This window comes from Manduca sexta, chromosome 18 (genome assembly GCF_014839805.1).
Source record: "Manduca sexta isolate Smith_Timp_Sample1 chromosome 18, JHU_Msex_v1.0, whole genome shotgun sequence".
In the NCBI taxonomy this organism is placed as follows: Eukaryota; Metazoa; Arthropoda; class Insecta; order Lepidoptera; family Sphingidae; genus Manduca; species Manduca sexta.
Genome location: NC_051132.1, coordinates 13,222,075 through 13,246,367, shown reverse-complemented (window position 1 = coordinate 13,246,367; position 24,293 = coordinate 13,222,075). Strand labels below are relative to the sequence as shown.

The following is a 24,293-nucleotide window of genomic DNA, read 5'->3' as shown; positions in this document are numbered from 1 at the left end:
ATCTGCCACCCATGGACTTAACAATACCAGAGACACAGCAAGCCGTTGTCTATCAGGAAGTAAGCACTCTTTTTATGCCTTGTTTAAAGAATGACAAGTCATAGCACTCGCGGAACACTGATGCAGGGAGTTCGTTCCAAAGTTTGCACGTGAGTGGTAAAGAGGAGCGATGAACTCGTAGCTCATCGTACACTCCTAAGCACCAGATAAGAAATTTTATTTGCAATCAACATCGCCATGGCATATTTTATAAAGAAACTTCGCGTCAAATTGAGCATGCCCAGATTTTAAAGAAAGCTTTTTGTATCTATTCTATAACTTTTTATAGGAAAGACGCACGTGATGGCATTTATAATGCATAGTGCGTAGAAATTTATGTTGCACTGCTTCGATTTGCCTGATATGTTATTAACAATACATATACAAATACAGAAATCCGGCCCGATTCATTTTTATATTATAGATTTAATAACTATTTCTTTATATTCCGACTTCCTAATGAATAGTAAAAACAAATCAGTGACGCATGTTGATAAAATTGCTGAAAAATACCATGACGCCAAATTTAAATTTTATATATAATATTTCCTCCAACATTATCATCGTTTATAGATAACATGTTTCCAATCACGGAGTAAAGTTTAATAGAATTTGATTTGCTATTTGCTATCTTAACTAATCTTCGGAATTCTAACGATCTATTTCCATTTAATTGTTATTGAAAATGTTTTATTGTTACTATTTAATGTATTATTTAGATAGTGGTCTTTTTATGGCTCTAAAAAGATTATAAGGTAAAGAGATATTAATGTTGTTCTTTTTAAAACCATTTGACATAAGTCACGCATGCGCACTGCCATGATTAGTTTTAGGTCGATGCTTTTAGGGAGATCTATCTGCATCTACATACTACATAATATTATTAGGTGAATTCTTTTCTAATTCGAACAACGCGAGTATTTGAATATGATAACGTAAATTTGCGTGAATTTTAGACGCTGCAATAAAACGATTTTTCGGTTTTTATCGCGGTTTTCTATATTACACTTTCTCCCGACACTTCGAAGACTTTGTAGTGTTCATGAATCCCTCCCGTGACAATAAAGGCTGGAGTCTTAAAAATCTTTAGTTGTAATGCAGTTACTCATATTAGCCTGCTTACGAATTATTAGATTTTTAACCGACTTCAAAAAAAGGAGGAGGTTATCAATTCGACGTGAATTCTTTTTTTTTTATAGGCACAGGTTTTACTTTGCATTTAATAAGTCGTGGCTGCATACGTCATATCTGAAAATATATTAATATGTTTTGCTCACCTCAAATTGTGCATTCAAAAGTAATGTACAAAATAATGAACAAAGATTACAATTACGTAGATTGAATCTGTTTATTCGGACGTAGCGGATATTTGGATATCATCGTAATTATCGATGACTGATAATGTACCGTTCGTACTAAGTGCATAGAACATCGAATGCGGTGACGGTGAGCAAATATTTTATCAAACACGTTTTTATTCATGGATTAACTTAATTATTTTTGTAAAGCATTGTTACTAGTGCATAAACCTACATATTTTCGTTCATTACAAGCACCATCATTTTACAAACAAAAAGCAGCTTTCTCTAGCTTAAAGTTAGATGCTTCAGTATTTATGAAGTATAAACATAAAATGTAAAAAAATATGCAAATTAAATAGTCGGACAGTTTTTTTTTGTAGTGGACCCCGCAATCATCATCGGGGGAAACCTGCAAATGACACACTTGAATCTCACGGCTAAGTGACTGTAACGCCCTGGTAAAAAGTTGGCAGAGGATAGCTGGGATGGAAGTGTGGAAGAAGGATAAGGAAACCTCTTAGGATGAGAGGAGAGAATGCCAGGAAATGTTCGCGAGCCTTAGTAAACCTCAATGTAAATTGGCGACCATAAGGGATACACACTAAACTATGTGCTTAGAACCGCGACAAATGTTTCTCCATGCAGGCGTTCGTGCGTGCCGTGCATGGGCGGATCTTTTCCTTCACCAGTTTCATGTCCAAGGACGCATATCAGTATTAATTCAATTGTTTTTGATAATATTAATCGTGTTTGAAGCACCTTAATCATCTATCCTACAATACTAGGATATTAGATTTAAGACCGGAAGGATCAACGAGACTCGAAAGATAAAAAAACTTCGTATCATTTCGATAATGTGGCGGGGCGCGGTCGTCTTCGGGTAAAAACCTGGTCAAGGGTAATGGCTAATAATAATAATATATAATAATATTTTAATAATATTATTAGCCATTACCCTCAGCAGTAGGCAAGAATGTAATGGCTAATAGTACACCGAAATATTATACTTTGTCGTCAGTCTAAGGTCCGTGGGAAAAATACACAATGCTAGCAAAAAAGTGGATATTTCGATTTCTTATAAAATAGACTTTACTTGAACAAATTTAATGTATAATAAATAGGATTAAATACCGATTAGTTAATTAATGTTTGTCCCCCAAACTATGACACAAGAGTGACAAAACCTCAGAACAATAATTATATAAGATATTGTATAAAACTTTATAAAATGGTTTATAAACTATTTTTCTGAGGTCATATATTTTAACCGCTATTTTCAATAAACGATCCCAATCGTTTTTTATCTATCTCAAAAATGGATCAATCAGAACAAAGATTTATTTGACTTGATTACAAATGAGTTATTTTTATTGGTTTATTCGCAGAATCGGATTGAAGGTTAAGATTGGGATTAGTTATTGAAGACGGCTGTAAAGCATTCATGTCAACCATGACAGCATGAAAGGGGGGCCGTTAATGTAAATTTTGTCATCAATTCCTATCCCACGGGAACAGTACTTTGTTCCAGATGAAAGGTCCCGTTTATACCATCTGTACCCCTGACAACATATCTGCAAAATTTCAAGATCACTGGTTTAAATAGTGAAGATAGGAAGACGTAACAAATGAACAAATTATTTTTTATAATATTATTTAGGATACTTAGTGAGCCGCCTGGCTTCCTCTTCCTTTGAAGAGAAAGGATGCGTAGGCACCACTAAGTTAGGCAGCAGGGTGGCAAAAAAAATTGGCAAGCATTGCCATAAAGTGTTTTCATAAGCATTCATATTGCTACAAAAGGAGTAGTCGATTTCTTGCAAATACACTTAATATGCAATAACTTCATAGCGGTCTGAACATACCTACTGCTAGAGGTTACACAATGCATTCGGCATAATATACGTCAATGGTAAAAATATAATAAATCTCGGGATCATTCACGTTAATCAATATTCAGGTATTAAATATTTCAAAAAATAAATCCGATTATCTGATAAACAAATTCTTAAAATTAATTTGTATGGCATTCTTTGGAATGATCGATTTTAATTAACTAGTATATTGATGTAAATTCTCGGTAACAAAAGTAACGTATCACTCACATAATGAAATTTATAGTACTTTAAATGCTTCTTTAGTTTTTTATATAGTACTCTAGGACTAGACTCATCTTGTTTACGTATTATCGAAATATAAACTTCTACCACCATACACTTCGCATATGGCCAATAGCCCGTGGAATTATCTATATTATACACAACTAACATCATGGATATAACTTATCTATACTTTTTAAGGAAACATTGTTGTCATACTGTTATAAAAGGTGGTTTGGGCATTTGGAGAGGATGGATGATAGAAGACTGACATAGAAGATATAAGGCGAATGTGGATGGCAGAGCCGGCAGGGGTCGACCGCAATCGATACATTTACAGAGACATTCTTAGTAAAGGTCAGGTCAAAATTACCCGGAACCGGCGGGACTGCATGGAAAGATTGATGAAGATGGAGGAAGCGAGAGTAGTATGCCAAAATCGTGCGAGAATTGGCAATCCATAGTCTCTGCCTACCACTATAATGGATAGAGGCATGATACTATGTGTGTGTACTATTATAAAAAAATAATGACTACATATTAACGAATATGTTTTTAGAAAAAACGTTACAAAGGAATTTTAAAATGGTGTCGAACATGTCTCCTCAGTAAGTCGAGGCCACGAATATATCAACTCAATTATAAATATTATGGCTTTCACGATAACTTTATCGATCATAATCCTTCAGGGGAATTTCGCGTGGCACTTCGCATCACCGAAAGCAAGCCATTTCTTTGTAGTTATCAACGTTTAATTTCCGCCGTGCCTTAAAATATTTAATCAGCGGAGGTATTTCAATTACAAAGAAACGTTTAACATATTTCCATGATTTAAGCGAAGGATTGGTTCTGTAGTGTGGTTAATTTTTCTAAAAACGTCTTTTTTTATTTTAGTAAATAAATGACTAATGATTCCTCATGTTTCCGGATATAATCGCGGTTTTTGTATTATAATTTCCTCCCGAAGTTTCGAAGACTGCAGCTTTCGTGATCACGGGGTGGACTGAAGTGCTAGTCATCCGAAAAGGCAAAGTTATAATATCTATCTAAATTTTACAATTACGCAGATTAATTTTTTTTTTAGCTTTGCTATTTTTGATGGCTTTGAATGACGAGACGAGCTTGCCGTTCGCCCGATGGTAAGCGATACTACCGCCCATACACAGTAGAAACAACATCGAACATCTTGAATTACAAAGTATTGTTTGGTATTGCCCGGCGCTCGCCATCCTGAGACATGAGATGTTAAGTCTTATTATGTCCAGTAGTTACACTGGCTACAATGTCCTTCAAACCGAAATACAACAGTGACTACACACTGCTCCTTGGCGGCAGAAATAGACATTAAAATAAAATAAAATACTTTATTTATCACGTAGGCGAACAAAGTTGCACTTATGATACGTCAAAACAAAGAATAAGAATAATTATTATTTCTAAACAACTATTAAAATCACTTATATAACTATGGAGATTTTAAATTAGGGATAAAGTTTATACAAAAGACTAGGTACAAACCGAAGTAACCAGCTCGGGCTGGCAGACATTGCGGTAATACCTACCCAGGCGGACTCTCACATATGGGAAGCCTACCACCTATGTTTTGCAGTTTGACAGGAAATCGTATATTATATAAGTAGTGACTTCACTACTTAACATTTTGTCCAGTATCCTCTGAAGATTCAGATAAGAGCCTCATAATGTTCGGCGCTTATAATTCAATTACCATCTAAAATGATCCAACCGGAACACAATACAAAGTAAAATATAATCTAGAATTATGACTTACATTAGGGCGTTGTGATTAAATCAATATCGATAACATAGATTTTAATAAACGATTGTATCTTATACATGACAAATTTAAATAACAGTTTGCGATAACACAAAATTATTGTATTCCGATAAAAAATATGTTTTAACTGTAAATCGGCTTCTGTTTAACAACGGGCATTAAATACAGGTATCAATGATTTTACTACAGATATTGCAACCTTTCTTCTTTGCCGCATTTGGTTGGTTGCAATTTGAATTATATTATTTCACAGCAGAATGATAAGACAAGCAAGTAACATTAAATATTTGCAAAATTACTCAAAACCTTAAAACACTCTTAGTGGTACTGAAATCACCTCTACATAGACAGAGTAAGTCTCTTTAAATACACGTATTTTTAATGACGAGACGAAGACGTCGCTCGTCCCATTTTTACTGATACGATTGGCATAAACAGTAATAACACCATACAGAACTTTGAATTAACAACTGCGTAATGCGCTCGTCATGCGACATAAGAGGATTATTTAATATCAATAGTATGTTTAGGCTATAGGCAATCATCTACCACAGTCCATGCATACTGGGGATGGCCAAAACAAATATTGCGATGGTAGCCACATTCGATTTGCCGCCATTCTGCTATTTAAACAATATAGATTTGTGTGCTAAATTTAGAGAATACTAATAATTATCTTCTCCTTGGACTAATAATAGTTGAGAAATGTAACGGCTGTTAAAACTAAGATAGTATAAAAACAAAATTAGAGTTACTCTTTCGCGGGTAATACTTGCGTCCTTTAGGCATTGAGTTTTTGATTTTATCTTATTCTAAAATAAAAATTCCGATAACTGTACGCCAACACCTACCAACCTAGGACAAGTCTACCAGGTGGAATTTCTCGCCTTCCGCAAAACGGTGGAGGAGGTACTCTGTAGCGGGCTTCCTGCGTGCGGCATCTTCAGCGATGCCAGGTCAGCCCGTGTTGTAGTTATAAGGAGTGATTCCCTCCACCCCCTAGCGTTTGAAATAAACAAACTACTAAATGAAGCCAAGAAACGCACCCAGAAAATTGAACTCTTCTGGTTGAAGGCACACGTGGGGTTGGAGGGAAATGAGAGAGCGGACGTTCTCGCTAAGGATGCCGCACAACACCTAAAGACCCGTGCGCACTATGACAAATGTCCGGTTTCATTCGTCAAGCGACAGATCCGAAAGGACTCGATTGACGAATGGAGCCGGAGATACGCGGACGAAGAGACGGTTTCGGTGACGAAGCTGTTCTTTCCGCACGCTGTCGAGGCGCACAGGGTCGTAAGACAGATCGCCCTGGACGCCACACTGACGCAGGTGTTCACGGGGCACGGCGGGTTCTCCGAGTACTTGCATCGGTTCAAGTGCAAGAGAAGCCCGGCGTGCCAATGTGACCCTGACGTTCAGGAGACGGTCCCACATCTCCTACTCGAATGTCCCATAGAATGCTATCTATGTTCATTTCTCTACCTATCTTACTTTCTATATTATATAGGGATAGATATAATATAGAAAGAAAGATAGGTAGAGAAATTAATATAGATAACATTAGCAAAATAATCGAAGATAAGTTTAGTAGAGATACATTATTAGAATATTGTAGGAAAATAATAAAAACTGTAAAAAATAGAAATAGGTAGATATTAAGATTGCTAAGTATATAATATTTATTATATATTACTAGTAATTAACTTAGAAATGTAATAGAATAAGATAAATAGATCATAAGGAACAATTGAATTAAGAATTGCTGAATGGAGACTAAGATAAGTAGAATAAGGAACAGTTAGATTAAGAACTGCTGTATTTACATAAGAATATAATAGACAAAAAATAAACAAAAACAAAAAAATTCAAACATACGAAAAGACCCCTGGATAGGGGGACTATAACAACCTCTGTCCCAAATAATTTCTCCTATGTAATAAAATTTATGGCGTAAATTACACAAAACCAATCTATTTAATAATTTCGGTTAGCTATCGATAATTTCGTTCTTCCACTTTTAACAAGTCTTTGAAGTTGTATTAATTATTAACTAGGCTAAAAAATAATGACAAACATTCATTCAGGGCTCATAGACGTACTATAGACCGAATTATGGACAAAATCCAGAATCTGTCATTATTTCGATTTCTGATTCACGTGAAATGAGTTATTGAAAAATTTACATAGATGGCGACGTTCAGATGACCCTACGAATCGATAGTGCTTTAAAAACTTTTGTAGTGAGAAAGGCTTTTCACACAGGGAAGCCGCGAGTAACACACAGTAATTTCATACATATTAAGATATTTTTTCTATTCGCCTAATGGCAAGTGATACAACCGCCCATAAACAGTAGTAACACCATCCTACAACATCAATTACAAAGTATTGTATTCCACTGCGCTCGCCATCCTGAGGCTGAGACATGAGATGTCCAATAGTTACACTGGCTACAATGTCCTTCAAACCGGAACACAATAGCGACTACACACTGCTGCTTGGCGGCAGACATAGACACTGCGGTGGTACCTACCCAGGTGGACTCTCACATATGAGAGAGCTACTACCAGTGAATACATTTGCAGTACATTTGAAGATCTTGGGTGACGAACGGTGCATTTTGTTATCGTAGGTTATAGATGTCGTTGCTAGTTGCTTCTTTATGGGCACATGTGGTGCCTGCCAGCAGTAAAGCTGGCATAGTTTATAAAATCGTTCAAAGCAAGTTTAAATTGTGGCTTCATATAACAGTTAAAGGTGCTCCCACACATGCGCATTCGAACGTTTCAAAACATTTGCTGGACAGCATTTTATTACAATTATAACCAAATGTTATAGATCCTTATCTTCTTATAATATTATATTCTTCAAGACAAGCGTATTGCAATTTGTTATATAACACATAGCAAACTATAACTTTTGTTAAAAACATTTCACTGGACAACACCGCGTATCCAGTAAGAACATATTGTCTTTTGTAAACAATAAAAATCAATAAAATGGATGCAGTCTTTTAAATAATTTCACATGTCTCTACGGAAAGAGCATCCAAACTGACGGCTACAGATTATTATGAGACGTGCAATATGTTAAATAAGTTTTATAAAATGTTATACAACTTGTTATGCATTTTAGTTCAGTGGAATTGTTCAATATCTAACCCTGTTTAACAATATATAACTAAAGTTAACGAATGTCACGGTGACATATAACATTTTATAACATCAAATGTGTGGGAGCACTTTTCATCGGTAAAAATATTAAGATTGTAAGATATCCTGTGAAGTTTGATGATTAATTAAAGATTGTGTGATAACGTTAAAAAAAACAGGCGTAACAATCACCAATATCAATTTGTTAATTAAAATTAGATATCATTTGTTAAAGGGAAACTCTATCTGTAATGTTTTTATTTTTGACAAAGTAAGCACCAAATTATAACATCTGTTCATGCATTAGAACATAGGTAAATAAATTTTTAAGTTCAATTCAAAGTTACAATGATCTAACCGACCTACACTTTACAGTTATACAATATTTTTATTTAAATTTAGCTGTTAACGGTCCAAACTTTGACTTTTCGTATGATCAACATCTTAGTCCCCCCGTGACCACGAAGGCTGCAAAGTCTTCGAAACATCCGGAGAAAATTACAATATAATAAACCGCAAAAAATCCACAAAATAATTTGTAATGTCAAACAACCGCATAAACATAAAAAATTCGAATTCAAACATAAATAAAACAAATAAAATAAATTAAAACATACATAAATTGTTGTTTGTCCTTTTTACTCATTGATATTTATACACCACATAGGCAAAGCCTGATAGGATGCTTTCAATTTATATTTGCACAACATATTTTGTACACGTACACCCATGTTTTAAAAATAAAGAAATTAGAATTTGAATCAGAACCTTTATTCTTGTAATTGGATAATGAGATTAGTATGAAACAATGCCCAGTTTATTTCACACAATAAATTGTAACTAATTTTTGTGTTAGCTAAAATATATTGTTTTATCATGTATAAAAAGGAAGTATTATGTTTTTATAATTTTGTAATTTATCGTCATCTAACCGGTATAATATAAATAACTTTAGTCAGTTTAGTGCTTGTAATCATAAATATTAACTTTTTAGAGGGTTAAAATAATATTAATTTCGTTTAACTACTAGGTAAGAAGGAAACTTGAGAGTTGTGAAGAAATAGTGTTTAGAAGTGACCGGCACTGAATTGAAATATTTCTAATTTATGGTTTATGAACACAAACTTGGGTAATAAATATTTAAAAATAGTTGAATGAGTTATTTACTGATTTTTATTTAGACGTAAATTTGTTTTAAGAGTTCATTATTGATATGTATAGTTAGGGTATTTAAAGAGAGTGCTAAGCGGAATCGAGAGAGGGAGGATCCGTCCCGCCGTCAGAGGAGACGTAGGAGGCGCCGGGTGGACGACTGACCAGTGTCTCCCGCCCTGTGGAATGGGGGCGTTTGACGAATTCCACCACGGTATTCCTTGCCTGTCATAAGAGGCGACTAATAGGGGCCACGATAGGGGTCGTCAGCGGGCAGTAGAAGGCTGTCCGCCCTAGTGGATTTTGTGCATCTTTTGGACATATTTCGGTTGACCCCCAGGATGGACAGCAGTGTGTAGTTGGCCTCACGCTGCCGTAGACGCCGGGCCGCAACAGTCGGCACCGCGCAGGGGCGACTGCGGACGAGGACTTAGACACTTCCGTCAGAGGAAGCCCGCAGCCGTCCCTAATGCGCCGAAGAGGGCCACCGCGGAGTTTTAGCTGGTAGGCTGTGTATAGGTTAGTTGTACATAGTGTTAGAGACTCGGCCCGGCGGTCGCCCGAAGGTCGTCATAGAATCCGGGCGGCTCAACGCCGGGCCGTAAGGCACGGTGACCCCAACATAACCGCTTAGTCGCCCCTCACGAAGGCTGGGTGGTAGTAATAAGGGACTTACACCACGACACCAAAAAAAAAGAGATATTTAAATTCCCTCTTAAAAGGTTGATACTTGTATCGTGATGATACATAGGGACATAAACGTATATTAGCGTGACGATGGAAATGCATGCAAGTACTCACATCTGCCACTGCCACACGACGTCAGGAACCCGCCTTGGTTATGCTGCTGCACTCCGTCACGTTTGTCAGGACACCACACACAGTTAGTACACACAATGTAAGGATTATGGGTTCTGGGACATCTATACTTCCACAGTTATTGCATTAATTATGAAGCGCGCCGGGGAACGTGCCGCCATCGATGCACCGAACTTTCGTTACTGGCGTCATCCGCTGGATGGCGCGGGCGTGTGGCCTCCCAATGGCCAGCGGTATTGGTCGATTTAGTTGGCGGTAAATGCGTGCGAATTTGAATAACTTTCGCTCTCACACACATACCACCATCACGCGAATTATTATAGAAATAGTTTATTATTATAAACAACGGTTACGAAACAATACTAGACAACTGAAAGAAAGAAGAAAGAAAGAAAAAAAAATTATTGGCCACAAATTGGGCGGTAAATATAAATTAGTAAATAAAACTTAATATTAAAAATTATATAAAAAGAAAAAAAAAAACAAAATGAAAATACAGTTTTGAGGGATTTTATATGTGTATGGTATGTGTCCCACGACAACGTTTGACGCTGATTCTCATCCAGACCCTGAGTAACGTCACTCATATAAAAATTATAAATAAATTAAAAAAAAACAGTGTGAGCGAGTACACCTGCCATCGTGTATGTATGTCGAAAGAAAAAAAAATAAAATAAAATTATCATAATATAAATTTAAATTGTAAAATATGAGGAGGCTGTATGGCCCACAATTCCTTGTCTATACAAGAAAAGAAACAATATATACGTGAAGATACTACCAGATTGTCTAATTGGTGGGGGACGTTGTTCCATATTTTGACAGCGGCATAACGAAAAGTACCCTTAAAAACAGCAGTTTTGTGCTGCGGTATACAGATCTGTAATGAACATTGCCTACGTGAACCAGGTCTGTCGCTAGATATCCACCGAAGTTTATTGTACAGATATGAGGGTTCCTTATAACTGTGTGACATAGGCCTCCAATTTCTTTTTACCATATTTAGGTCTTCGTCTATTGCCTTCTTATGAATATCTTTCAATATTCATTCTATAAATCAAAATAGATTATTCATAATATATTTCAATTGTATTGATTTTCCCCGTAGTTTAACATTTAGAGTATACTGATAAATTTGATAACAAGTCAAAATAAAAAATAATACAGGCAAAGGAAAGAGATTTTGATAGATTTTTGGCACTATTGCTTTATTAGAATCGTAGAAATAAATAAGATTGTTACGTAAACTTACATGTATTGTACTTTTCACTTATTTTTTTTTTGTATTCCAGTTTGGATGACACTGTAGATTAAAATACGGCTTGCCTGATGGTAAGCGATACGACCGCCTTTAAAACCGGTGCCGCCTAGTGCAGCGTATCCAATTCTGGAAGGTTCGCAGAAGTCTTGGTAGAACCAGCAACGTAAGGCCAACTAAGATGCAACTCATCCCTGGAGTAGCACAGTGTACAAGAAGAATTGTACAGAGTACTTCATCGGACCGCTCCTACTTACCTTATTATTTTTTAGACTGCCTCGGTCAGAGAACACACTAGAAAACCTACTCAATTCCGTAGCTCGGAAGCGCAGTTGATATGCAATATGCGGTCAAGAATTACTGCATCATATCCAGCAAGTATAGGCCCTCCAGCAATTGCATTTCAACGCCTTCTCCTTTACTTTGTATTGGTGAGACGAGACATTGAATCGTGGGCAGAGGCTAGAACTGAAACAAGTGGGGAGCAAATATGCCGCCATCTCTAGTATCATTGTGGAGACCTGCGATGCTCCTTAATGGTAATTGGTGAGCCATTGCAGAGCAGGAGAATTAAAATCCTTCGACTTCAAGAAACGGGACGGAGAAGAGGAACTGAGTAAGGATAGTTGGAGTTTTATGAGGATGTTTCTCGTCAAATTATCTGATAGCCATAGGCCATAATATACCCAAGATAGCAAAGAGTGACCTACGTTTGCTTGAAACCTAGTTCATCTGATCCATTAAAATTCATCAAGAGCTTTATGGGCCAGAAAAATCCGGACTAACAAGGGTCAAGCGAATTGAAGATTGGGAGACAAAAGAATTAATTTTTTAATGTTAGAAAGCCAAGGAGTATACTACGAAACTATTGCAAAAGCTTAAGTTAAACTATCTGTTTTTTCATACGTGCACAACAATGTGACCCGACAGCTCCTGATGGTAAGTGGATTGGGATCCAATAGAATATCGTCTGACGAGAGATGTCGACACAATTATGCCGGCCTATTGGAACCGGATATACACAGGCTGATCCCGGAACGCGACACACTTACGTGGGCAACTGTGGCGGGTTTTAACGCCTTGTGTACGGTGGTCGTTTTTCAGGCACATATAAAATATAGCCTACCAATAGCTTTCAATAAATCCAGATCTTCAGAGAAAATCAACTGTATTTTTAAAGAATTTTAAAGAATTGCCCTTAAAATACACCCTAGAATATCCTGTTTCATATCTTTTTGCTATCGTAGTGAAATGAATTGTAATTTATTTTTCATCGTTCGGTATAATCTGTATATGGTATCATCACGGATATCAAATAATCACGGCAATACTCTGCCTATATATAAGCAGTCAAGTTCCGGAATAATTGTTCATTTCACATCAGTCAACAATAGTTGAACCAAAAGTGATAAGTTTGTGTTGCACCGGCCCAGTATGTTAGGTATGTAATTTAAATATTTATTTTGGTTTAAAGTAGGACATGCTCTTGGCTAAGGTGCGTGTTTGCTTTACTAGCAAGCAACGTGGCAAGTGAGGTGTCTTGTAATTGAATAAATCTTTGTTGGTAGTAGGATATATTCTATATCGGCTCGGATAGCTACCACTGTACATAAAGTATTAAAACCCACCATAGTGGCCCACGTAAGTGTGTCGCGTTCCGAGATCTGCCTGTTTATGTCCGGTTCTAACAGGTCGGCTTGTAATTGTGTCGACTGCGGGGTATAATCTTCTCTCGTCAGTCGACATTCTATTGGGCCTCACTCCATTTACAATCAATGCAGTGACTTCGCCGTGTCTGTATAAGAAAAAACCTAGAAATGTACAGAAACCAACTCAAAAATTATAATAGACATCATATCAGTGAATTGGTGCCGACCGCCGCCATTTTACTCAAGGAGCCTATAAAACATTTTGTATAAATGAGAATACATACACAAAATAAAAAATCAAGTCTGAAATTACTTTTTTTATATCTCCTAAAACCGTATCATTACTTCTGCCCATTCCCTATACCGCTATTAGTTCCCGTTACAGTATGCACACTATGTAGGCAGTGGAAAATTTTGTAATGAGAAGATTACATTGGTTGTCTTTTAATAACTTCCTATTAAACCGTATATAAAACATTAAAATAAACCTATTTTAAGGATTTTATAGCGGTTTTTATCATCTGTAGGTAATGTTGTCCGACGTTTCAAAGACTGCAACCTTCGTAGTTACGGTAGGGACTAAAGTATTGGTCATCCGAAAAGTCAAAGTTACAATATTTACCTATATTTTACAATTATACTATGTAAACAGCGACAACAGAATTCATCTGAACACTCTGAAGAAGGCTCCAATCATTATCTGCGACTAGACAAGCTACAAATACTTGCAAAAGAACACCGATTCCTGTCTACCATGATTCGCGAGACTATTAAAAAACTAAAAGACAACCGAATTTCAATAAAGAAGATGGTTGGAAACTTTCACAAGCCTATTGTAATATAAAAACCGCGATAGAATCCGTAAAAAAGTTTTATTTAATGTCTAACATTCATAAGAAATCATTATGCAAAACGTATATAAAATTCAATTATTTTTGGAATTGCTATGATTTTTTTTATTCTTCCTTAATTGGTGCTTACAATACACATGTTATATGTAACCTAATACAAAATAAACATTACATCGTATTTGACTTCGATGCGTTCTCTTCTGCGTTTTGGAAACTCCAGGTCAAACAAAGTAAAGTAAGTAGTAAGTAAAGGAAGTATTATGTGTCTATTTTGAATGAAAGAATCATCAAATTACCATTTGATTTTGAGGAGCTTGGAAATTCAAAGACCATACCAATGAAATTAAAATGACAACATTACGAAGTTATACGAAATGCAAAACAAAATCGGACCACTAAGTAAAAAATTATCGCTGAACAGATATAACAAAAATACGTCTTATAGGAAACCTCCGGTGAAGTCGATTTAAAAACGTGCCTAGCCAAAGCAGGAATTAAAAAAATTCAAAAGAAATTAAATCATCACAAACGATTATAATTCAATACATTCAATCTTTTCTCTGTTACAGAAAAGCTCTTATTCCTGGCTCTCGTGGCTTCGGTCATGGGTAGGCCAGATGTCAGTAGATCTTTGTACAAACCATCAGATCTCTGCCCGCCACGTCATGAGCATCACCTTATTCATCACGAATATGATTGTAAGAAGTTCTACCACTGTAAGTTTGGAATGAAAGAAATATACCCGAAAGATTGCGCTCCCGGCACTGAATTTGCATATGAATTGCAGGTGAGTTGATATCTAACAGTTGTTAGTGACACGAAAAGGATAAAAAACATAGCCATGCAACATAGCATTAGTATCTAAGTACCCTTTTAAAAATAATTTGTAAGGGAGGGTGCAGGAGGCGCAAGGCGGGTGTACCGGACGGCGTGCGGCGCGTGGGCCGCGAGTCACGTAGGCTGTTCAATCGAAAGCGGGCCGCCATTTTGCCAACTCGCGTCACTCGTTCGCCCTTTGCACCTCTATATTTTTAAATGTATGGAACATTAAATACGCTTTCCAAGCAGCAAAAGCAACCCCTTTCCTTTTGCGACCTGCACATTCAACAACAGTTAATTATCTAAATTAATAAAGTGTGCAAGTTTTATCGAAGAACAATATGAACAAAACAATTTGTGCCACTGCGTGCCTCCAGCGGTACTCAAGTTATGAATAGTCCTAGCCCTTTCTCTTTATCTTTATTTTCACAAAATTGACGCTAGTTATTTATGATATCGAGTAGTTTAAATTCATACACTTTTCTATATCATTGGAAAAAATATTGTTTATGTGAATGATTAATAAAAAGGCTAACCGTTTGCCTCCTGATTTAAAGACAAAGCTTATACTATTATAACTAATATCATTATGTTTTACAGATTTGTCACTATCCGCATATTGCGCAATGTAAATTGTCTGGAGCACATAATGACAGACCTAAGACAGAAACATGGGAACAAAGTAACGTAGATATCTCAGCTACAAATGTTTCTACGATAGTGCCACCTTCGACGAATGTCTCTACGGTATTACCTCCTGCTACAAATATTTCTACCGTAGTACCTCCTGCTATAAATAATTCTACACTAGAGCCCCCCTCTACAAACATTTCTACAGTATGGCCACCGTCCACAAATAACACTACAGTATGGCCACCGTCCACAAATAACACCACAGTATGGCCACCGTCCACAAATAACACTACAGTATGGCCACCGTCCACAAATAACACTACAGTATGGCCACCGTCCACAAATAATACTACAGTATGGCCACCGTCCACAAATAACACCACAGTATGGCCACCGTCCACAAATAACACCACAGTATGGCCACCGTCCACAAATAACACTACAGTATGGCCACCGTCCACAAATAACACCACAGTATGGCCACCGTCCACAAATAACACCACAGTATGGCCACCGTCCACAAATAACACCACAGTATGGCCACCGTCCACAAATAACACTACAGTATGGCCACCGTCCACAAATAACACTACAGTATGGCCACCGTCCACAAATAACACCACAGTATGGCCACCGTCCACAAATAACACCACAGTATGGCCACCGTCCACAAATAACACTACAGTATGGCCACCGTCCACAAATAACACTACAGTATGGCCACCGTCCACAAATAACACTACAGTATGGCCACCGTCCACAAATAACACTACAGTATGGCCACCGTCCACAAATAACACTACAGTATGGCCACCGTCTACAAACATTTCTACCATAGCTCCTCCTGCTATTAATAATTCTACAGTATGGCCACCGTCCACAAATAATACTACAGTATGGCCACCGTCTACAAACATTTCTACAGTATGGCCACCGTCTACAAACATTTCTACCATAGCTCCTCCTGCTATTAATAATTCTACAGTATGGCCACCGTCCACAAACATTTCTACAGTATGGCCACCGTCTACAAACATTTCTACCATAGCTCCTCCTGCTATTAATAATTCTACAGTATGGCCACCGTCCACAAACATTTCTACCATAGCTCCTCCTGCTATTAATAATTCTACAGTATGGCCACCGTCCACAAACATTTCTACCATAGCTCCTCCTGCTATTAATAATTCTACAGTATGGCCACCGTCCACAAATATTTCTACCATAGCTCCTCCTGCTATTAATAATTCTACAGTATGGCCACCGTCCACAAACATTTCTACCATAGCTCCTCCTGCTATTAATAATTCCACAGTATGGCCACCGTCCACAAACATTTCTACCATAGCTCCTCCTGCTATTAATAATTCTACAGTATGGCCACCGTCTACAAACATTTCTACCATAGCTCCTCCTGCTATTAATAATTCTACAGTATGGCCACCGTCCACAAACATTTCTACCACAGCTCCTCCTGCTATTAATAATTCTACAGTATGGCCACCGTCCACAAACATTTCTACCATAGCTCCTCCTGCTATTAATAATTCCACAGTATGGCCACCGTCCACAAACATTTCTACCATAGCTCCTCCTGCTATTAATAATTCTACAGTATGGCCACCGTCTACAAACATTTCTACCATAGCTCCTCCTGCTATTAATAATTCTACAGTATGGCCACCGTCCACAAACATTTCTACCACAGCTCCTCCTGCTATTAATAATTCTACAGTATGGCCACCGTCCACAAACATTTCTACCATAGCTCCTCCTGCTATTAATAACACTACAGTATGGCCACCGTCTACAAACATTTCTACCATAGCTCCTCCTGCTATTAATAATTCTACAGTATGGCCTCCGTCCACAAACATTTCTACCACAGCTCCTCCTGCTATTAATAATTCTACAGTATGGCCACCGTCTACAAACATTTCTACCATAGCTCCTCCTGCTATTAATAATTCTACAGTATGGTCACCGTCTACAAACATTTCTACCATAGCTCCTCCTGCTATTAATAATTCTACAGTATGGCCACCGTCCACAAACATTTCTACCATAGCTCCTCCTGCTATTAATAATTCTACAGTATGGCCACCGTCCACAAATATTTCTACCATAGCTCCTCCTGCTATTAATAATTCTACAGTATGGCCACCGTCCACAAACATTTCTACCATAGCTCCTCCTGCTATTAATAATTCTACAGTATGGCCACCGTCAACAAATATTTCTACCATAGCTCCTCCTGCTATTAATAATTCTACAGTATGGCCACCGTCCACAAACATTTCTACCATAGCTCCTCCTGCTATTAATAATTCTACAGTATGGCCACCGTCCACAAACATTTCTACCATAGCTCCTCCTGCTATTAATAATTCCACAGTATGGCCACCGTCCACAAACATTTCTACCATAGCTCCTCCTGCTATTAATAATTCTACAGTATGGCCACCGTCCACAAACATTTCTACAGTATGGCCACCGTCTACAAACATTTCTACCATAGCTCCTCCTGCTATTAATAATTCTACAGTATGGCCACCGTCTACAAACATTTCTACCATAGCTCCTCCTGCTATTAATAATTCTACAGTATGGCCACCGTCTACAAACATTTCTACCATAGCTCCTCCTGCTATTAATAATTCTACAGTATGGCCACCGTCCACAAATATTTCTACCATAGCTCCTCCTGCTATTAATAATTCTACAGTATGGCCACCGTCCACAAACATTTCTACCATAGCTCCTCCTGCTATTAATAATTCTACAGTATGGCCACCGTCCACAAATATTTCTACCATAGCTCCTCCTGCTATTAATAATTCCTACAGTATGGCCACCGTCCACAAACATTTCTACCATAGCTCCTCCTGCTATTAATAATTCTACAGTATGGCCTCCGTCCACAAACATTTCTACCACAGCTCCTCCTGCTATTAATAATTCTACAGTATGGCCACCGTCTACAAACATTTCTACCATAGCTCCTCCTGCTATTAATAATTCTACAGTATGGTCACCGTCTACAAACATTTCTACCATAGCTCCTCCTGCTATTAATAATTCTACAGTATGGCCACCGTCCACAAACATTTCTACCATAGCTCCTCCTGCTATTAATAATTCTACAGTATGGCCACCGTCCACAAATATTTCTACCATAGCTCCTCCTGCTATTAATAATTCTACAGTATGGCCACCGTCCACAAACATTTCTACCATAGCTCCTCCTGCTATTAATAATTCTACAGTATGGCCACCGTCAACAAATATTTCTACCATAGCTCCTCCTGCTATTAATAATTCTACAGTATGGCCACCGTCCACAAACATTTCTACCATAGCTCCTCCTGCTATTAATAATTCTACAGTATGGCCACCGTCCACAAACATTTCTACCATAGCTCCTCCTGCTATTAATAATTCCACAGTATGGCCACCGTCCACAAACATTTCTACCATAGCTCCTCCTGCTATTAATAATTCTACAGTATGGCCACCGTCCACAAACATTTCTACAGTATGGCCACCGTCTACAAACATTTCTACCATAGCTCCTCCTGCTATTAATAATTCTACAGTATGGCCACCGTCTACAAACATTTCTACCATAGCTCCTCCTGCTATTAATAATTCTACAGTATGGCCACCGTCTACAAACATTTCTACCATAGCTCCTCCTGCTATTAATAATTCTACAGTATGGCCACCGTCCACAAATATTTCTACCATAGCTCCTCCTGCTATTAATAATTCTACAGTATGGCCACCGTCCACAAACATTTCTACCATAGCTCCTCCTGCTATTAATAATTCTACAGTATGGCCACCGTCCACAAATATTTCTACCATAGCTCCTCCTGCTATTAATAATTCTACAGTATGGCCACCGTCCACAAACATTTCTACCATAGCTCCTCCTGCTATTAATAATTCTACAGTATGGCCACCGTCCACAAACATTTCAACAGTATGGCCACCGTCTACAAATATTTCTACAGTAGTACAGCCTTAATCTAATAGTTCTTCTTTTATGATATATTTCTATAAAAAATATTTTTATACGGGATAATGGTACAAACAATACTGAAAAAGGACGTTGCTAAATAAAATGTAGATTATATTTTCTTATTGTAATATGCCCTAATAAACATCGCTCAAGCAAAAATATTACTTAGTTTAACCTAGATTTTAATTTTTTAATAAATAATTTCTAACTCAATTTTTAGCATTAAAACTGCTACATAATTACATTAAAGTAATAATAATTAGTATGATAGTATATTTTGAGTGCTACGTAAAAGTCCTGGCTTATTGTTCATATTTTGTATATACCACAAACTCAATAAAAGACTCATTATAATGATGGAGTTGTAATGAAATGTAATATTTCCAAACACAACCGTCTTAGGTCAAGTCTTCCTACATGCGGCAAATTCCCCTTACATTGCGATCACAAAGCATGATTCTATTGGGATAGAAAATCTTCTTGAAATAAAGCGCCCCTGACACAAATACATCTATTGTAGTGCCCCACGCTACAAAATACTTCTGCCATACAGCTCCCTGATGCGAATACTTGCATCGTAGAACCTTTGCTACAAATATTTGTAACGTAGAGGCCTTGCTACAAATACTTGTATCGTAGAGGCCTTGCTACGATTAGTTCAAGCGTAGAGCCCCTGCTATAGATATTTCTACCGTGGAGACTCCTGGTACAAAACCTTCTAATAATAAGACCACTTAACAACTGAATTGGAAGCCTAACGGAATAGAAGCAGTATCCATATAGCGAGAAACAGCGAGATATCCAAGAACATAATTATTAACTCACAAGACACTACGCAGATTCTACTACTGCCTCTTTGGACAGAAAGGCGAGAGGGATTGCGCTTCTAGAACTTCATCTATGCAGGTCAGCACCTATTATAGATTATATTAGCATGCATTTAAGTTCTAGTATTGCACTGCACCTGCAGTATATTCCAATATCGCCTGATGAGTAAGAACTGTCCACACAATCATGCCGGCCGGTTCGAAACCGGATATAAACAAGTTGTTTAAGGAACGCGACACACCGTACGTGAGTGACCGCGGGTTTTACGCCTTATACATATAGAGGTCGCTATCCAGGCGGATACGAATGCCCTACCGCCAACAATATTAATAACACATGTTATTCAGAGATATTAAATAGATCTTGATAAATTAATGATAACTTTAGGTACAGCTGATAGCTGTCGATAAAATCCGGGAGTTTTGTGTATATCATTATCTCGTGATTCACTTCATGTAACTGATTTGCCTCGGAATAAGCGTCTAGGATAACTTATGATTATGATTAAATATCACGATTTAATTTTTCAGGTTTAAGACGGGAATGGAATGTCAATTCTTTAAATTATGATGGCGGCAGCGGCGGCGGAGGCGGCAGAACGGCGAAGTATACTTCTCAACGGTGATTCAGTGACTTCCCCGAATATCCTTCCACTGCATGACTATCTACAGCCTTTTCTACTACTGTGTGCATGAAGACACAATACCGAGAAAACATTACAACCAAACGTGCAAACTTTGCAACTGGCATTTCAATGCCGGTGACAGTTGGATCGTTATAAAGAAGGATGTAAATTACTTCCCTGGACTCATGACCGACAAATGCTGAAGAAGTGAGAGTGAGACCTCTGTCCTCGTCACGTGCTCCGAAAGACTGCTTCAACCCTGCAACTACAAGCGAGTACGTCTGTTTCTCCTGGGGGCGCAACATAAGGTCCTGCATCAGTCGGAAGAGCCCAGCAGGAGATATCGGCTTGTTTGCCCACGGCAGCCATTGTCAACGCATTAGAAGAGACTCTTGGATACCTGGTATTACCTCAGATCGCTACCGGAACAGCTTCCACGATATAATCTGTAGACAGTCCGTCAGTACGTACTGGACAACATCAGCGAAGTCTGCACCTCAATCAATTAAGGGTTACTTTGGATGAACATGCAACTCCAAATGTGGAATGAAAACTAATGAATCCCGTTAAGCGCCTTTTACGAGAGGCAGAGAGTTGTAACTGTTATTACCATGGGATAAGATTGACATCGATATGAAGTCACACACAAAGAATTTGTGTTAAGTATAAGTGTTTTTTTTTTACAACATTTTGGCGCTTTATTGTAATTATTACTTTGCAAAAGATTTTTCAATCGTCTGAGAATAAAAGTATATCACACAAATAGTAAATGACAGAAGTCGTGTTGATAAAATATTTAATTACATTACATTTTGTTTATATTCACTTAAGTTATGTTTTTTTTATGAATATTTTTCTTTTGACTATTGAAAAATCAGCTCTTACATAGAAGAACTTATGTCCACAATTACATAAAATTCAAAAAATAAAATAAAATAATTTGATTAATTATCTCTAACTTTGCAGAAATAATTTTGTATACTTTTAAAATCGTTGTATAAGATAACTATGAACAATATTAGAAATATCAAGCATTATTTGTAAAATTATATTTTATCTACAAAAAGTAATCGATTACTAATACACATGGTATATTAATTTTAAGAGAATACATTCATATTATTCATTATGCAGAACAGTGTTTTATTTACGATCTCAAATACCTCCTTCAAGTCTGTTTTTATATTTTCGGTTCTTAGCTTTAGCGGGTCTCTGCGCGGGCGCAAGGGACAATATGGCGCAAACCTAACGAAGGATGGATATAATATTGTGCGAATTTATTTCATGTTTTCTTAAATAAAATATAAGTAGTTTAACATGAATTACTGGCATAAATAATAGATTGTGATGATGTTTCAATGTTGTTAGAAGCAAAAGTAGAAATCTAACAACAGATTTGGATGAAATCTAGTATATAGAAAAAGTAAGACAATGCAGTAAATTAATTATAGGAAAATTTTATCACTATATTTGCTTCTATGAAAAATAACTAGTCAATAAATTAGTCCGATTTTGTAATCCATCTTAGTAAAATTTACATATAATTTAATAAAACTAAAAATAAAACTAATTTTGTAATAAGACCAGCGTCAAATAAATGAATAAATGTGTACTGTAGGCAACTAGGCTGAAATTTGGGTCTTCACGATACAGGCTTGCCTAGTGTGAAGACCATAGGATATAAACTCATATGTAATGATTTGTCAGTTTTTTAATAAATAAATAATAAATAAAAATAATAATCTGGAGCTCACGTATTCCAGATTGTGCTGTGACCGCTATGATTTTGTTTTTATGGCACTATTATTGGGGACATTGTCCAAAATGCGGACAAAGCTACGAGCAATACCTAGATAGTAGTAAGAATAGATTTTGGTAATACTAAAATGATAACGTTCGGAGGCATTAGAGAAGGCGCGGAATCGCCCAAAACTTTAAAATAGTTGGAATTAATTTCTAAATATATCTAAATGGATATATTAGTTAAATTCTAGAGCTAATAGGAAGATGTCTTAGTGCTCTAGGCTACTTATACTTCCACTAATACTACTTATTATTCCAGGAATGGATGTTAAGGCGAGCGTCGCCGCGAGTAGGCACTCAGTCTATACAGCAATTGTTTTAGCGCAGTTTAAGTTTATGAAGACAAAATCAATCAAATCTTGTGTAAATCAAACATCAATTCATCAAAACCATCAAACCAAAATTAAATAGTCATAGCGCAATACTAATAGTCAGGAAAAATAGATTTTATGGGACCTTTTTAAACAGACTTAAAAAGTTAGGCAGGCATATTTTTTTAAAAGTTAGGCCTCTTGAACAGAGCCAAACGGTACTTCACGTCGGGTTAACGCTCCACAAAGCCCAAATCCGGCCCCACATAGAGTACTGCTCTTATCTCTGGGTGGTGCCCCAAAATACCAGCTCGACCCACTTGACTCCTTACAGCGCCGAGCTGTTCGAATCGTCGATGATACTAATCTCACGGATAAACTGGAGCCGTTGGGACTGCGGGGAGCCTTTGGGTCTCTCTGTGTGTTCTATCGTTTGTTCCAGGGGGAGTGCTTCGAGGAATTGTTTAAGATGGTACCATCGCACCACTCGTTCCTGAAAGGAATGGTTCCACCGTTATTTTTTACCACGTATAGCTCTGGAATGAAATACCTGTGTCGGTGTTCCCTGAGCGCTATGACCTGTCCTTCTTCAAACGAGGCCTAAAAAAAGTATTGTCCCTACGGTAGGCAGCGGCTTGTCTGTGTCCCTGACATCGCCGAGTCCATGAGCTGCGGTGGCCGCTTACCATCAGGCGGGCCACTAGCTCGTCTGCTTATACTGGCACATCAAAAATATAAACTCTCGCATACGAGAGAGCTGTCCGGCACCAGCAACCAGTAGTAACTGGTCAAAACAAAAAGTATCTATAGCTATCCTTTCTCGTTTCGTCCGGACCGAAATAATGACGGTTACAGTTCATACAGTTACGAAATTCTTATGGAGAGCTATTAGGTACTCGGATTCCCTCCGGATTATTTTTACGCACTGCACCTGATGCTAAATGGAGTGAGGTCCAATAGAATGTCGACTGACGAGAGATGATTACCCCTCGGTAACGACATCGGCTTCATGGAACCGGATATACACAGGCTGATCCCGGAACGCCACAAACTTACTTTCGCCAATATGGCGGGTTTTAACACAGGCGGATATAAAATATTTATTCTATCACCAGCAAATCTTAAGTCTACATAT

General features: G+C 37.4%; 1 protein-coding gene and 1 long non-coding RNA gene across 2 annotated transcripts; both read left to right on the top strand.

Annotated features, from left to right (window-relative positions):
* Positions 1–12,954: 12,954 nt before the first annotated feature.
* Positions 12,955–16,454, top strand: LOC119189667. The gene is made up of 4 exons (XM_037439944.1): positions 12,955–13,056; positions 14,685–14,902; positions 15,535–15,932; positions 16,433–16,454. The coding sequence occupies exons 1-4, from the start codon at positions 13,050–13,052 to the stop codon at positions 16,452–16,454; spliced, it is 645 nt and encodes a 214-aa protein (XP_037295841.1). The 5' UTR covers positions 12,955–13,049.
* A 2,955-nt stretch (positions 16,455–19,409) lies between these two features.
* On the top strand, positions 19,410–22,177 carry LOC119189726. The gene is made up of 2 exons (XR_005112572.1): positions 19,410–20,497; positions 20,950–22,177. It is a non-coding gene; the product is annotated as an uncharacterized LOC119189726 (long non-coding RNA).
* Positions 22,178–24,293: the final 2,116 nt, after the last annotated feature.

Excerpts from the sequence above, each read along its gene's own strand:
- LOC119189667 (XM_037439944.1), top strand. Across the intron at positions 14,903-15,534 it reads AATTTGCATATGAATTGCAG|ATTTGTCACTATCCGCATAT; the intron begins GTGAGTTGATAT and ends TATGTTTTACAG. Across the intron at positions 15,933-16,432 it reads AATACTACAGTATGGCCACC|TATGGCCACCGTCCACAAAT; the intron begins GTCCACAAATAA and ends ATAATTCTACAG.